Source organism: Hemiscyllium ocellatum, chromosome 22, assembly GCF_020745735.1.
Source record: "Hemiscyllium ocellatum isolate sHemOce1 chromosome 22, sHemOce1.pat.X.cur, whole genome shotgun sequence".
Classification (NCBI taxonomy): Eukaryota; Metazoa; Chordata; class Chondrichthyes; order Orectolobiformes; family Hemiscylliidae; genus Hemiscyllium; species Hemiscyllium ocellatum.
Genome location: NC_083422.1, coordinates 18,205,693 through 18,221,835, shown reverse-complemented (window position 1 = coordinate 18,221,835; position 16,143 = coordinate 18,205,693). Strand labels below are relative to the sequence as shown.

Sequence of the window (16,143 nt, the reverse complement as noted above, 5' to 3'; positions counted from 1 at the left end):
TAAGATGGGGGAGGTGGTGCATAAAGTCCCAAAGGATTAGTGTAGTGGATGAAGCGCTGACAAGAGACTCTATGGGGGTTATGGAGATAGGAAGGGAGTTAGGCCAAAAAATTAATTAAACACTGGGACAGGAATTTTAAATAAAAAAGATTTGGGGGACCAGATGGCAGTGAAAATCAGGGACAGTGGCAAGCAAGATTCAATTTGTGACAGGACATGTGAAATTAAAATTTTAAATTGGGCTGAAGCTTACTTCCTTTGGGCGGCACGGTGGCACAGTGGTTAGCACTGCTGCCTCACAGCGCCTGAAGACCCGGGTTCAATTCCCGACTCAGGCGACTGACTGTGTGGAGTTTGCACGTTCTCCCCGTGTCTGCGTGGGTTTCCTCCGGGTGCTCCGGTTTCCTCCCACAGTCCAAAGATGTGCGGGTCAGGTGAATTGGCCATGCTAAATTGCCTGTAGTGTTAGGTAAGGGGTAATGTAGGGGTATGGGTGGGTTTCACTTCGGCGGGTCGGTGTGGACTTGTTGGGCCGAAGGGCCTGTTTCCACACTGTAAGTCTAATCTAAAATCTAATCCTCTCAGGTGAGTTAGACACAATGGCATAGTCATCTGGTAGTGACAAAGTCTGGATGCGTTAAGCAAACATTGGCCAAAAGATGGATAGAAGGTCATACTGTAGCTTAGTTATAACTACAAATAGTCAATATCTCCTAGTGAGAGAGCACTTACGTTCATTAATACTCTATTTGTTGCCAGGATACCGATGGTGGAATTGGGGAGAACATTAAGTGCAAGAGTAGTCAGACGTTTCAAATAAGCATTAGCACGTTGCAAAGAAACTTGTTTTCTTCGTTTTGTCAGCATCACATCTATACATTGCAGCAAAATCAAAACATCTTCATTTGTATCCCCTGAAAAACACAGTTAATAGTGTTCAAACAGCTTTCAAGGTAATCACGTGGTAGAGTAAAACCAACTACTTGAATTGCTGTTGCCAAGATTTTTATGCACACTTGTCTGCAGAGATGTTAATAACTAGTCATGTAATAAAAGCTGGGAATTACAAAGTTACCTTTTTATTCTGGATAATGAGAAAGATATCAAAGTATGCAGCAGGATATAGAGCAACTGGTAAATTGGAGTTTAATCTGGACAAGTGTGAGGTGATGCATTTCGAGAGGTCAAATGCAAGAATATTGTGTACTATAAACGGTCAGACCTTTAGCTGCCTTGATATGCAGAGGGATCTTGGGGTCCAAGTCCATAGCTCCCCAAAAGTGGTAAAGAAGGCATACAGTATGCTTGTCTTCATCAGTTCAGGCACTAAATACAAAGGTTGGCAAGCCCTGTTGACACCATATGACTTTGCTAAGGCCACGTATGGATTACTGCGCACGGATCTTGCCACGACACTAGGAAGGCTGTGGATGCTTTGGAAAGGCCGGTTTACCAGGATGTTGCCTGGATTCAAATGTATTAGCTCTAAAGATAGGTTGGACAAACTTAGACTGTTTCACTAGAGCACTGGAGGCTGAGGGCAACCTGATCAAAGTATATACATTTATGAGAGGCTTGGATAGGCTGGACAGTCGAGAATCTTTCTCCCAGTGTGAAAATATCAAATTCTAGGATACAAAGGTTTAAGGTGAGGTGGGAGTTTTTTTTACACAGAGGGTAATAGGCACCTGGAATGAGCTTCAGGCAGGGTAGTCAAATCAAAGTTTAAGAAGCATTTAGACAGACACATGAAAAGGCAAGGAATAGAGAAATATGGACCCATGGGCAGGCAGATAGGAATAGTTTAGAAAAGCATCATGGTCAGCACAGACATGGCAGGGCCAAAGAATTTGTTCCTGTGTTATACCGTTCTATGTTCTTGCTAGATTGTTTTAAAGTCTCTTCTCTGCTGTTCTGGTTGAAGGACCCATCAAGAAATGAACACAGACATTCTCAAAAGGTTGTGTATCTTATAAATAGCTCATAGCACACAGCTTAAATTGATAAATTGGTATTTTAGTTTGAAAAGGTTAGACCGAAAATTGGAATCAAAGAAACAGCTCCATGAATTAGTGAACTCCAACTGGTGTCAAACCATGAAATGAACCTTCAACCAACTGTAAAGAAAGGAACAAAATTCTCAAATAACAAGTCCAATAAAAATATTCACTCAACTTTCATTGTCCACAAATGCACAGAAATAGGATTAGGCACTTCAGAAGCCTGTTTCACCACTCAATTAGATCACGGTTAACATGGAAACAATTGCATTTCTCTACTTTTAGCCATATCTTCAGATAAACTTTTGGTAGGTAAAAGTATCAATTTCGGTCTTTCAAAATTTCATTTGGCCAGTATCTGTAGTCATTGGGAGAGACTTCCACTGACGTTCCTGTTAACGTCAAAATGCTTACAATTTCTCTGTTAAATGATCCAATCATACTTAGATTTTCCGAAAACAAGAAATTCTGTATTGATCCTGCTAACTCCTTTAATCATTTTAAATATCTCAATTATCCTTCAACTATCTAAACTCAAGAGTATACAAACCATGTTTATTATATGTCTATATAATTCTTTAATTGCTTTTATCATTCAGGTGAATCTGTGCAGTAGCTATTTCAATCAACCTTTTGGATTTATGACAAGTCCAGAACAAGTGGGATTGAGCCCAGACTTTCTAGTCCTGAGATAATGACCCGAGCAATGTGCCACAAGATCCCTTCCCTGAAACAGCATCTTCCCTATGGTTCAGTGTCAAAAAATGATGTGGCATTCCAAAGGGGATCTGGCTATGGCTTGGGCATTAAATGCGTGGCTACAGGGATGGTGCAGGAGGGAGGGATTCCGGTTTCTGGACAACTGGGGTTCTTTCTGGGGAAGGTGGGACCTCTATAAAAAGGATGGTCTACACCTGAACCTGAGGGGCACCAGTATCCTTGGGGGGAGGTTTGCTAGTGCTCTTTGGGAGGGTTTAAACTAACTCCGCCGGGGCATGGGAACCTGGACTGTAGCTTTAGGGTACAGGACCTTGAGTGTAGGGAGGTTATGAATAATGCAGCGATCTCGAAGGAGGGTGCCTGTAAACAGAAGGGTGGATTGAAGTGTGTATACTTCAATGCCAGAAGTATAAGAAATAAGGTAGGTGAACTTGCAGCGTGGGTTGGTACCTGGGACTTTGATGTTGTGGCCATTACAGAGACGTGGGTAGAACAGGGACAAGAATGGCTGTTGCAGGTTCCAGGGTTTAAATGTTTTAGTAGGATCAGACATGGGGGTAAAAAAGGGGGAGGTGTGGCATTACTTGTCAAAGATAGTATTACAGCAGTGGAATGGACGATGGAAGAGGACTTGCCATCTGAGGTAGTTTGGGCTGAGGTTAGAAATAGGAAAGGTGAGGTCACCCTGTTAGGTGTTTTCTACAGGCCTCCTAATAGTCCTAGAGAAGTAGAGGATAATATTGCGAGGATGATTCAGGAAAAGAGTGAAGGTAGCAGGGTGGTTGTTATGGGGGACTTTAACTTCCCAGATATTGACTGGGAGAGCTATAGCTCGAGTTCATTAGATGGGTCGGTGTTTTTCCAATGTGTGCAGGAGGGTTTCCTGACACAATATGTAGACAGGCCAACAAGAGGTGAGGCTATACTGGATTTGGTTCTAGGTAATGAACCAGGCCAGGTGTTAGACTTGGAGGTAGGTGAGCACTTCGGGGACAGTGACCACAACTCGGTGACTTTTACTTTAGTGATGGAGAGGGATAAGTGTGCGCCGCAGGGCAAGAGTTATAGCTGGGGGCAGGGAAATTATGATGCAGTGAGGCATGACTTAGGATGTGTGGATTGGAAAAACAGGCTTCAAGAGAAGAACACTAATGAGATGTGGGGATTGTTCAAGGAGCAGCTACTACGTGTCCTCGATAAGTATGTACCAGTCAGGCATGGTGTAAAGGGCCTTGTGAGGCAGCCGTGGTTTAGTAAGGAATTGGAATCCCTTGTGAAAGGGAAGAAGGCGGCATATGTAAAGATGAGGCGTGAAGGTTCAGTTGGGGCGATAGAGAGTTATAAGGTAGCCAGGAAGGATCTAAAGAGAGAGCTAAGAGAAGCGAGATGGGGACATGAAAAGTCTTTAGCTGGTAGGATTAGGGAAAACCCAAAGGCTTTCTATAGGTATGTCAGGAATAAAAGGATGACTAGGGTAGGTATCGGTCCAGTCAAGGATAGTAGTGGGAAATTGTGTGTGGAGGCGGAGGAGATTGGAGAGACACTAAATCAATACTTTTCATCAGTATTCACTCAGGAACAGGACACTGTTGCTGATGTGAATATGGAGTCACAAATGATTAGAATGGATGGCCTGGAAATATGCAGGGAAGAGGTTCTGGGAATATTGGAGAGGATGAAAATAGATAAGTCTCCTGGGCCTGATGGCATTTACCCTAGGATCCTATGGGAAGCTAGGGAGGAGATAGCAGAGCCATTGGCCTGGATTTTTATGTCGTCATTGTCAACGGGAATAGTACCAGAGGACTGGAGGATAGTGAATGTGGTTCCCTTGTTCAAGAAAGGGAGTAGGGATAGCCCTAGTAACTATAGGCCAGTGAGTCTCACTTCTGTTGTGGGCAAAGTCTTAGAGAGAATGGTAAGGGATAAGATTTATGAACATCTGGATAGGAATAACGTGATCAAGGATAGCCAGCATGGTTTTGTGAAGGGCAGGTCGTGCCTCACAAACCTTATTGAGTTCTTTGAGAAGGTGACTAAGGAAGTGGATGAGGGTAAAGCAGTAGATGTTGTGTATATGGATTTTAGTAAGGCGTTCGATAAGGTTCCCCATGGTAGGCTAATGCTAAAACTACGGAGGTATGGCATTGAGGATACATTAGAGGTTTGGATTAGGAATTGGCTGGCTGGAAGGAGACAGAGGGTAGTAGTTGATGGACTATGTTCATCTTGGAGTGCAGTTACTAGCGGTGTACCACAAGGATCTGTTTTGGGACCATTGCTTTTTGTTATCTTTATAAATGATCTAGAGGAAGGGCTTGAAAGCTGGGTAAGCAAGTTTGCGGATGACACAAAAGTCGGTGGAGTTGTGGATAGTGAGGAAGGAAGTGGTAGGTTACAGCGGGATATAGATAAGTTGCAGAGCTGGGCAGAAATGTGGCAAATGGAATTCAATGTAGCTAAGTGTGAAGTCATTCACTTGGTAGGAGTAACAAGATGATGGATTACTGGGCTAATGGTAGGCTACTTGGTAGTGTGGATGAGCAGAGGGATCTTGGTGTCCATGTACACAGATCTCTGAAAGTTGCCACCCAGGTAAATAGTGCTGTGAGGAAGGCATATGGTGTACTGGGCTTTATTGGTAGAGGAATTGAGTTCCGGAGTCCTGAGGTCATGTTGCAACTGTATAAGACTCTGGTGCGGCCTCATCTGGAGTATTGTGTGCAGTTTTGGTCGCCATACTATAGGAAGGATGTGGAGGCATTGGAACGAGTGCAGAGGAGGTTTACCAGGATGTTGCCTGGAATGGTAGGAAAATCTTATGAGGAAAGGCTGAGGCACTTGGGGCTGTTCTCATTGGAGAAGAGAAGGTTTAGGGGAGATTTGATAGAGGTGTATAAGATGATTAGGGGTTTAGATAGGGTCGACACTGAGAACCTTTTACCGCTAATGGAGTCAGGTGTTACTAGGGGACACAGCTTTAAATTAAGGGGTGGTAGGTATAGGACAGATGTTAGGGGTAGATTCTTTACACAGCGGGTTGAGAGTTCATGGAATGCCCTGCCAGTAGCAGTGGTGAACTCTCCTTCTTTATGGTCATTTAAGCGGGCGTTGGATAGGCATTTGGAAGTTATTGGGCTAGTGTAGGTTAGGTAGGATTCGGTCGGCGCAACATCGAGGGCCGAAGGGCCTGTACTGCGCTGTATCTTTCTATGTTCTATGTTCTATTACTTTTGATACTTCAGATGGCTTTTTGTACATACACTTTTAGGGAGTTATGTATACAGATACCAACATATTTCCACCCATCTGCAGATTCTAAGCTTGCACCATTAATATTGCTGTTTCTTTATCTTGGATTCAAAGTGACTCACTTCACATTTCTGTACACTGAACTGCATCTATCATAGTTTTACTTCTTAGTTTACCTGTATATCCGTCTTCAATTTACTGCTAACTTCAACATCATTTACAAATTTGGATAGAGAATTATTTGCTTCCTTCATCCTAGTCATTAATATACACAGTGAAAAGTAACAGCCCTCTATAAATGCCTGGAGAACACCACTCAATGTCCCACTAATCAATAAACAAATGTTTATTTTTGTCCTGTTTCTTCCTTTCCAAACAATTACCAACTCAAAATCACAATATTATTCTGAACTCCATACATTCTCAATTTTGCCACTTTTTCTCCCCCTAAAATTAAATCAGTTAACAAGGTAACAGGATTAATAGTAACAGCTAGAACGGGCTTCAAAGATTCACATACAAGTCTTTCATTTGGTAACAGTGCAATCTGCAGGAATCAGTAAGACTGTTCCTGTCAATGTAGTTTCCTTATTAAGCATTGAATGAATATTCAAACTGCTTGGACGTTATATGTGACACTTGATTTGTCACAGACTTGCTGTTTAATTTTTTAAAAACCAGAAAATTAACATTACCAGCATGTAGCACAAACAACATCTTATAAAGTTGCGTGTAGAATTTCATTGGGTCAATGTTCAGCACATCACCTGAAGAACAGAACAAAAAGTTGAAGGATTTAATTTATAGACTTGGACCACAATTAAGTTTCAACATGAACAGTTTTAGAAAAACAGAACCCTATCAAGATATACATTATTGTGAAATACAAAACCAATTGCCACCTTTAGTTCAGTAATACAGCTGAAAGACTTCTCACAGGTGCCTACCTTGTCCAGAAAGTATATGAAAGGCAGCCAGAATACAGTGAAGGCACTCCCTGTAATGAAGACTCTGTAACAAGAAAGTGAAATTCAGAATGAAGGGGGTACACAGCAACCATTACAAGGGTAAACTGTCTGAACCATTGACCGTGATATAAAATCTTTCCAGTAATAGGAGTAACTTGCACTCACCCCAGAGTCAATTAGAGTATACAGAACCATCAAAAGGTCATCAAAGAATTCCACATTAATGAGATGAGCAAATCTGACAAAACATTTTGTACGGTTAGTTTCTACAGGTAGAAAGAACACCGAAAATATGGCTGATTATAGGCATGGCTGCGTGATGGACAGATGCAAGAGTCTAATCGCAAAATATAAAACACTTAAATTTGACATTTTAAACAATGTCAAATATAAAAATGAATCAAACGTGCTCCCTTACTTGGCAAGGCCTTCCAGAACACCAGGAAGTAGTACTGATTTTTGTGCTTTCTTTAGAATTCTGAAGTATGTCAGAAACACAATATTCAGGATTTCAGTATGCTGTCAGCAAGACAGAAAGCCCATTAGCAAAATCGTGATTTGGAAATAATTTAAAGAAAAATCAATTGACAAAAGTTCAACAACCTTTGTAGAAACAATTCATGCACATGACTAACTTTAAACATTAGCATTTTCCAAGTGAGTAATTAACAACATACAAATCCTCATTTTATGTTATCCCACGTAACATCATTTCACTTTAGTACTGTTTTAGTTTTATGGCACATTTCCACTCAACCCTGGTTTAACATGGCTGTCCCAACGTTCACCTTAACACTGGACAAGTTGAATGAGTGGACAAATCAATGGTAGATGCAGTGTAATTTGAATAAATGTTATTCACTATGGAAGCAAAAACAAGGCAGCAGGTTACTACCTGAATGGCTGTAAATTGGGAGAGGGGCGTGTGCACCAGTTGTTGACCAGTTGTGTGCACCAGTATGCATGGGCAGCAGGCGATAAAGAACGCAAATGGTCTGTTGGCCTTCACTGCGAGAGGTTTCGAGTATGTGAGCAGGGATGTGTTCTTGTAGTTATACAAGGCCTTGGCGAGGCCACACCTAGAATATTGTGTGCAGCTTTGGTCTCCTTTTCTGAGGAAGGATGTTCTTGCTCTCAACCAGGCTGATTCAGGGGATGGCAGGACTGACTTATGGAGGAGAGATAGACTAGGTTAGGATTGTTTTCGCCGGAGTTCAGATGAGTGAGGGGGGGAATCTCAGAGACTTATAAAATTCGAACAGGACTAGACAGGGTAGTACAGGGAGGATGTTCCCAATAGTGGGTGTGTCCAAAGCCAGGGGTCAAGTCCTGAGGATTTGGGATGGACCATTTACAACAGAGTTGAGGAGACATTTCTTTGCCCAAAGAGTGGTGGGCCTGTGGAATTCATTACCACAGGAAGTAGTTGATGCCAAAACATTAAATGCATTCAAGGGGCAGCTAGATATAGCACTTGGGGCGAATGGGACCAAAGGTTATGGGGAAAAAGCAGGATTAGACTATTGAGTTTGATGATCAGCCACAATCGCAATGAATGGCAGAGCAGGCTTGAAGGGCCACATGGCCTCCTCTCGCTCTTATCTTCTTTGTTTCATGGAATTATCTCCCCACTGAAGAAGGGCTTATGCCCGAAACGTCGAATCTCCTGTTCCTTGGATGCTGCCTGACCTGCTGCGCTTTTCCAGCAACACATTTTCAGCCGTTATCTCCCCACTGCCCTTGCTTCTTCTGTACGGTTTTGCTTCCCTCTCTGGTGTTGCCCTGGCCTTGCCTCCCAGAGTAGCCTTGCTTCCTCCCCTATCTCCCAAATCTTGCACTCCCTCCCATCAGCTGCTTACCTTAGGCAGCTCACTTTATCGTAGAAGCCAATCCATTCGCCAGGCTGTGGCTCTGAACTCACACAGAGGCACTCCATCTAGTGACAGAATTGGTCAATGCAGAAAGCTCGACTGACAACTTCTGCCACTAGATGGAGCCTGATCAATTGAAACTTCATGAATTTATTTTCAATATTTATTTGTAGTAATGACATTTACATTATAAAATCTGTTTTAAATCAAGTCTTATTTTCCGCGAAGCTACAGCACCACTATGGTGGGTGGGACAAACCTGTATCCAACACTGCACCACAAGACCCATTATATTTAGTACTTTGTCTATTTTAGAACAAAATAATCTTTTACAAATGTGGGCATTTTGGAAAGCACATAGTTTCAATTTATGAAGCTTCTTCAAAGTTTTGTTTTGTCCAGAAGAGTCATGAAGTACCTGTACAGTGCTTCTTTTATATTCAGTAATTTATATTGCAAGTTATTCCAGGAATACACAGTATTGTGTACTTACGAAACAATATTTCAAACTGTAAACTTTCTGCGCAATAAATGCCCACAGGAACCTAACTCTGACTTTAACAGCAATTTTTATAGGAAACCATGCTTCACTTAAAAATCATTTCACTTCAAGTCTCAAAGTTCAGGAACACAGCCACAAAATTAAGTGAGGACTTCTATAACAGAAACTGATTTGGTAGATCATGAATTACAGTGGCATATTGCAAACTTGTGATCACCAATTTAAAAACAACTTGTAATAGGGTAAACTTGAAATCAGTCCTACAGATTGTTGCCTTTTAAATTTTGCCTAGGAGACACAGCATTCTGAACAAATTGTAGAGTCTTTAATACACGACAAAGGTTTTATGACAGGTATACCAACCAACCAATGGCTGCAAACACATAAATAACTCAGAAGATCTGGGTTGCCTACAAGACTGATGCAGGGCTTTACTCTGAAGGCTTTGGAATAATTAAAAGAGAGGGATTTTAAAGTTCAAGTAAAACCTTATAATTATTTATATTTTCAGTTTGTCAAATACAAATATCTCATCTACTTGTGGCTCAGCTTTAATGTTTTACGTCGTGACTATCTGCAGCATCTTTCAGTCCAACTGCAATCACTCCAGCATTTACTGTGGCATCATATACATTGCAAATCATCTTGGTGACCTTGCCACACCACCAATATGAACAAGAAAGTGGTTTGCAAATTCTAACTGTAGTAGTCCTTGTTTAAAATTTCAATACTTTAGCAATTTATTGTGAATCTAGGTTCTGATTGGCTAGATGTGAAATTTTGACAGTGTGCTTTTACTCCATAGGAGCAAGTCAAATACATAGAGACATTAAGGTCTGAAATCTAGAAACCACATACCAGTTTCAGTTTTTTGTCTTTACTTTCTGAAGCTTCAGTTTCAAGAAGTTCTTTCTCTAGTTTCTCTTCTGCTTTTTTCCACTGAAAAATAAAGATTTTAAAACAAACTTGATCCACTTGAGTCAAGCTCAGAAAATTGTTATTTTAACAAAGTTGAAAGAAACTTCCCACACAGTTGCTTGATGCTGAAAGGAAGACTAGACAGTGGAAACATTACCTTTCTCTGCATCCTGGAAAGATTTTTCCTTTTCTCTTTGTATGTCATGAATCTTTTTTTAGGGGCAATATCCTCTGAATCTTTTTTAACTTCTACTTCCTTAATTCGCAACGCAAGAAATGTCTTAAGCACCTAATTGAAACAACAGAATTGCATTTTAACAGATTGGAATTGGAAATTCAAACATATTTTGCATCACAAGGTGTGGAACTAATTACCAGGGAAGACCAATGAAAGTAAAATACAAATGGATTCAGCAAAATTAAATGGACATGCTGAGAAAACAGGTAGGTGCGCCTGCTGACAAAACACAAAAGGAGCATGAGAAATCCAGACCTACGTGAACATAGTAACAGGAGTAGGCTACCCAGCCCCTCAAACCTGTTCCACCATTCAATGAGATCATGGTTGATATGGCCTCATCGCATATAGTTGCCATTGGCCCATAAATCTTTGTCCAGCAAATGTATTAAAGGTTATCTCAGATCTACTGCTTTTTTTTATGGAAAACAGATCCAAACATTTACCACCCTTTGTGTGGAGAAGGGCTTCCTAACATCTCCCCTGAACCGGCTGGTGCCTAATTCTCAGACTATGCAGTCTAGTTCTACTCCCTAACCAGTGGGAATAGTTTATCCACCCTGTCCTTTCCTGTTAATACCTTGAAAACCTCGATCAGATCACTCTTTAACCTTCTAAATTCTAGAGAAAACAGGCCGAATTTGTACAAACTCTCCTTTTAACTTAACTGCTACTAGCTGAATCTATGCTTTTCACTTTAAAACGCTACATTGAACTCGATCATGTTGCGATCATTATTTGATAAATGTTCACACAATTAGGTTGCGAATTAAATCTGGCTCATTACTCATCACTAAATCAATATTGCTTGCCTCCTTGTTACATCCTTCATGTATTGCTGTAGGAAACTGTCTTGAACACACTGCAGAAATTTATTATTTTCTGACAGGAACTTGTCTGCTTCTCCTAATCTCTCAAAACTTATAATCACTCATTAATACTACTCTGGCTTTGCTACAACTTGCTTAATTATTCAATCTAGCACTTCAGAGCTGTTACCATGGCCTGCATGCAACATCTACTACAGTTTTAGATTCTTTACTGCTCCTTAGTTCCTCCCATACAGTCTCCACTGAATGTTTTCCCCCATTATATCCGCCCTCACCACTGAAGTAATTTGGTTTCTAAACAGTGACGCTACTGCACATCCTCTGTGATTTTTCCTGTCCATCCTGTAAACCTTATAACCTGGTATATTTAATTCCAATCCAGACCATTTGAAGCCACGTTTCAGGAATGGCTACAATCTCATCATCTCCAATTTCAATTTGTGCTGCAGCTCACTTAATTTACTCCTTAAACCCCATGCATGTAGAACTTATAGAACTTTTATTTGGATCACACACTATAACCCTTAGCACTGATGTTTTATTCAGCTGTTTACTATTTCTTTTTAGGTTTAATGTATATACTTCCCAGTTTTGATATTCCCTGCCATACCTGAAACAATATTTCTGACTGCTTCTTTACTTTGCCGTTACTTGACTTTGAAATTGTACCGACTTCCCCACCACCTCCTCTCACCCCATTCCTTGTGAATTCATTCCGCTTTTTCACAAGAACATTGATCCCACATCGGTTCAGTTAGAGCCAGTCTCAATACAGTTCCGTCCCGTAACAAAATTGATGCTAGTGTCCCACAAAAATGGAACCTCTCTTTCCTGCAACACTCCTTCAGCCACATGCTTACTTCTTTAATTTTCTTATCTCTTCGCCAGTTTGCATGTGGCTCAGGTAATAATCCAGGGATTAGAACTCTAAATCCTGTTATTTAACTTTGTTCCTAATTCCAGATATTCTCCAAACATGGCCTCTTGCTATACATGTGATGTTGTTGGTCCCAACGTGAACCACAACAACTGGACCCTCCCCCTCCAATATCCTTTTAATAACCTCTGGTCAGAAATGACTCTTACCTTAGCAGCAGGCTGGTATCACACCGTGTGAGACTCTCAATTCTGCTTACAAAGGATGCTATCTGTACTTCTAATTATACAAGCTTCCAGCACCACCAGATCTCTCTTTGCACCCCATGCTTTAATGAACTCCCATATCATGGTTCAGTGATCAGTTTGCCCAATCCTTTCCCTCATCCACTCAGGGAGCATGCACCTCATACCTATTACACAAAGTCAAGAGCTGAGGCTCAACCAATGTGAAGGTCAGGATTCTTCTACCTGCCTCACTTCTAGTCATATCCTCCTGTCCCTGACTACTGATCAAATCTGGAGTACTTAACCTACACGGTATGACTGCTTCAGGAAACACAGTCCCCATGCAACTGTCCCTCTCCTGAATGTGTTGCTTGAAGCTCCAGCTTATCAATGTTTGGGCCACAGCTCCTCAGGCAACCATCACTTGATTTGGTGACCATGAACCACAATGGGGTCCATCACCTCGACACATCATGCAGATACAACATATCGCCTAGCCCTGCATTGTTAAATTATTAAATTAATTTTTAACTCATTTTTAAATTTCTTTCTTGTCTTTTTTAAAATCGATAAACTATTTCTCTAACTTACCTTTAATCTGCAAACAACTTAGAAGAGGTATTCAAATTAGCAGTTACTTACCAACCAATGAACTTAAGGTTTTTCCTGAGAATATCCCTTTTATCCCTACTGTTGCTAATCCCTGAGTTTACTCTACTGCTGTCTCCCCCCTCACTTTCCGGGATCCTAGGTAATTGTACAAGCCTCAGATTCTGGTTTTATTTCCTGCTCAGTCTCCTCTTTCACCTCATGTCCCAGATTCCCAAAATCTGAACCCGAAATGTTAACACTGCTTTTTCTCCACAGATGCTGGCAGATCTGCTGAGTTTTTCCAACAATTTCTGATTTTACTCCATAAGAGCTTATTTGGATATACTCGAATGGAGCAAACTCCAGAAGCCGACATATGTGTACACTTTAGGATTATAATGTTACTTGCTACTGAATCAACATGGCTCATATTAAGAATTGTATGATGCAGTAAAGCACCCAAACCACCTAAATTTCACTATGCCTATCTTTAGTTCATTATTCCCATCAATTTGTTTCTGTGCACCTTCCATGTCCATTAAGGCTACGCAGATGGAGATAAAACCTGTTTTCCCAGATATTTTAAATAAGAATGAGAGCAACCATGGTAACTGAGTAATTTTCCATCTCGAGCTGACGAGGTGAAGCAACTTCTAACGTTGCCATGCAGATATTATTTGAACAATGTTCTGAATATAAATGCATATAAATATAATTTCATTACCAGCACTCTAAAAACAAAGCTCTTTAGAACTTGGATGCTGTTGCTTTTATTCTTTCAAATTCAATTTGCCTGCAACAATCCTATTATACTTATTAGATAATATATTCAGATTATCCTACCATAAGTTGAAGCTACTGATCAAGTGACATGACAAAATACTTATTACACAGTCAGTGGTTAGGATCAGGAATGCAGTGCCTCACTGCATGGTGCAGGAAGATCCAAGGACTTCCAGAAGAGAATTGATAATTAGCTGAAGAGAAAACATCTGCAGGACCACGGAGGAAAAGCAGGGGAATAGGACTGGGTGAGCTATTTTTGCAAAGAGCCAGCACAGACACAATGACCTCTCTTCTGCTGTGGGCATTTTATAATTCCATAATTCACTTCTCATAATTCAAATCTTATGCCTGCACAGCATAACAAGGTATCCTTGACATTCTCGAAGTAATGTAGGCCTGAAAATGTGCAATTCAAGCATTTAAAATGCAATCTTAAAGAAACATGCTGAAAATCAGCAGTGCTTATAGGGTCCATTATGCAACTAAACTCACTGACACTCACTAACATATAACCCATTTAAGGCCCACAGGCAAATTGGAGAATCTTTTAGTTTTTTTTTTGACAAGATGAAAGAAATGCAAAAGTTAGTAAATTAAACACCCTCCTGTATCTGTAGGCAAAACATTCTTTCACTACGGGTCTTAATAAGTGCCTTGTAGTAACTTACAAAATGTAGTTTGAATTTAGAAATTGTAATTAAGGTTGGATCAATCAACAATGGGGGAATGAGCCAGTTGTGTGACTGGAACAGAATATGGCTGTCCCAGTCACACAACCAGAGTCTGATCTGACAAATCAAAAGTTTGCCTTTGTTTTTACTGAAGTAAATTATATATTTGCATTTAAAGCCTGAATATTTTCTGTTTTTAGGGGAAAGGCAGTACTGCAGTGGTGTCATCACTGAATTTGAAATCCAGAATCTTGGACATGAGTTCAAACCTCACCATGGCAGATGGTGAAAGTTTTTATGATATTGGAGAAAGGAAACAAACGTACTGTAGCCAAATTCACAGACAACATAAAAAAAGATAAATAGGTGGAAAGGCAAGTTGCGAGAGGATACAGACAGCTTACAGAGAGATACTGATGGTTAAGTGGACAAAATGTTGGCAAATGGGAGTATAATGTGAGAATATATGAAGCTGTTCATTTTAGATGAGAAAATAAAACAACACATTTTTAAATAGAGAAAAACTGCAAAACAAATGGCAACACTCAACCTACTCTTGGGAAATAGGGCAGGACAGGTGACAGTAGGGGAGCACTTTGGGGCTAGTGACCACAGTTCCGTTAATTTTAAAATAGTTATGGAGAGGGACAAAACTGATCCACAGGTTCAAGTTCTAAACTGGGGCAAAGCAAATTTTGATGGAATTAGACAGGAGCTTGCAGGAGTTGATTGCAGTCATTTGTTTGCAGGCAAAGGGACCTCCTGCAAGTGAGACAGCTAGAGTTCAAGATCTGTATGTTTCTGTGAGAAAGGGCAAGGTTGGCAGGAATAAGGAACTCTAGATGACAAGAAATATTGAGGCTTTGACCAGAAAAAAGGAGGATGCATGGCTCAGGTACAGGCAGCTGGGACCAAGAGAATCCATGCAGGTATACAGGAGCTTACTGATGAAGGAAATCAGGAGCGCGGAAAGGGAGCACAAGGATGCCTTGGCTGAGAAGATTAGGGCGAATCCAAAGAGGTTCTTTAAGTTTCTTAAAGGATGAAGAATAACTAGATTCAAAAAAAAAAGGACCATTCACAGACCAAAGTGGACATGTATGTGTAGAACTGCAGGAGATGGGCAAAGTCCTCAATGAATATTTATCCTCTGTGTTTACTGTGGAGAAAGACACGAAGACTTGGGAACTTGGGCAAGTTAGTGGTCATTGCTTGGGGACAGTTCATATCACAGTAGAGGTGCTGTTTGACATATTAGAATGCACGACGGTGGATAAATCTCCCGGCCCTGACCAGATATATTCAAGAACACAACAAGAGGCGAGAGAAGAAATTGCGGGGTCCTGGCTGCTATTTTTGCACCATCGTAAGCCATGGATGAGGTCCTGGAAGACTGGAGGGTAGCAATAGAGTTAGATTCTGAGATAAGATATATATGCATTTGGAAAGACAGGGCTTGATTAGGAGCAGTCTGCATGGCTTTGTGCATAAGAGATCATGCCTCACAGTTCTTCGATGAAGTGACCAAGCAGCTTGATGAGGGCAGGGCGGTAGACGTGGTCTATATGGATTTCAGTAAAGCCTTTGATAATGTTCCATATGATCGGCTGCCTTGGAAGGTTAGGTCATGTGGGAGCTGGCAAACTGGATACACAATTGGCTTGATGATGGAAAGCAGAGGGTAATAGTGGA

The 16,143-nt window shown here is 40.9% G+C and overlaps 1 protein-coding gene across 1 annotated transcript in view; it reads right to left on the bottom strand.

Moving 5' to 3' along the window:
- noc3l (NOC3-like DNA replication regulator) overlaps nt 1-16,143 on the bottom strand; it is a 61,521-nt gene that overhangs the window by 5,683 nt on the left and 39,695 nt on the right. Inside the window, exons 11-17 of the mRNA XM_060842375.1 lie at nt 10,389-10,520; nt 10,172-10,252; nt 7,359-7,459; nt 7,106-7,178; nt 6,920-6,983; nt 6,668-6,739; nt 733-914 (exon numbers count right to left, since the gene is read on the bottom strand). Coding sequence (XP_060698358.1) covers nt 733-914; nt 6,668-6,739; nt 6,920-6,983; nt 7,106-7,178; nt 7,359-7,459; nt 10,172-10,252; nt 10,389-10,520 — 705 coding nt within the window. The remainder of the gene's footprint in view (nt 1-732; nt 915-6,667; nt 6,740-6,919; nt 6,984-7,105; nt 7,179-7,358; nt 7,460-10,171; nt 10,253-10,388; nt 10,521-16,143) is intronic.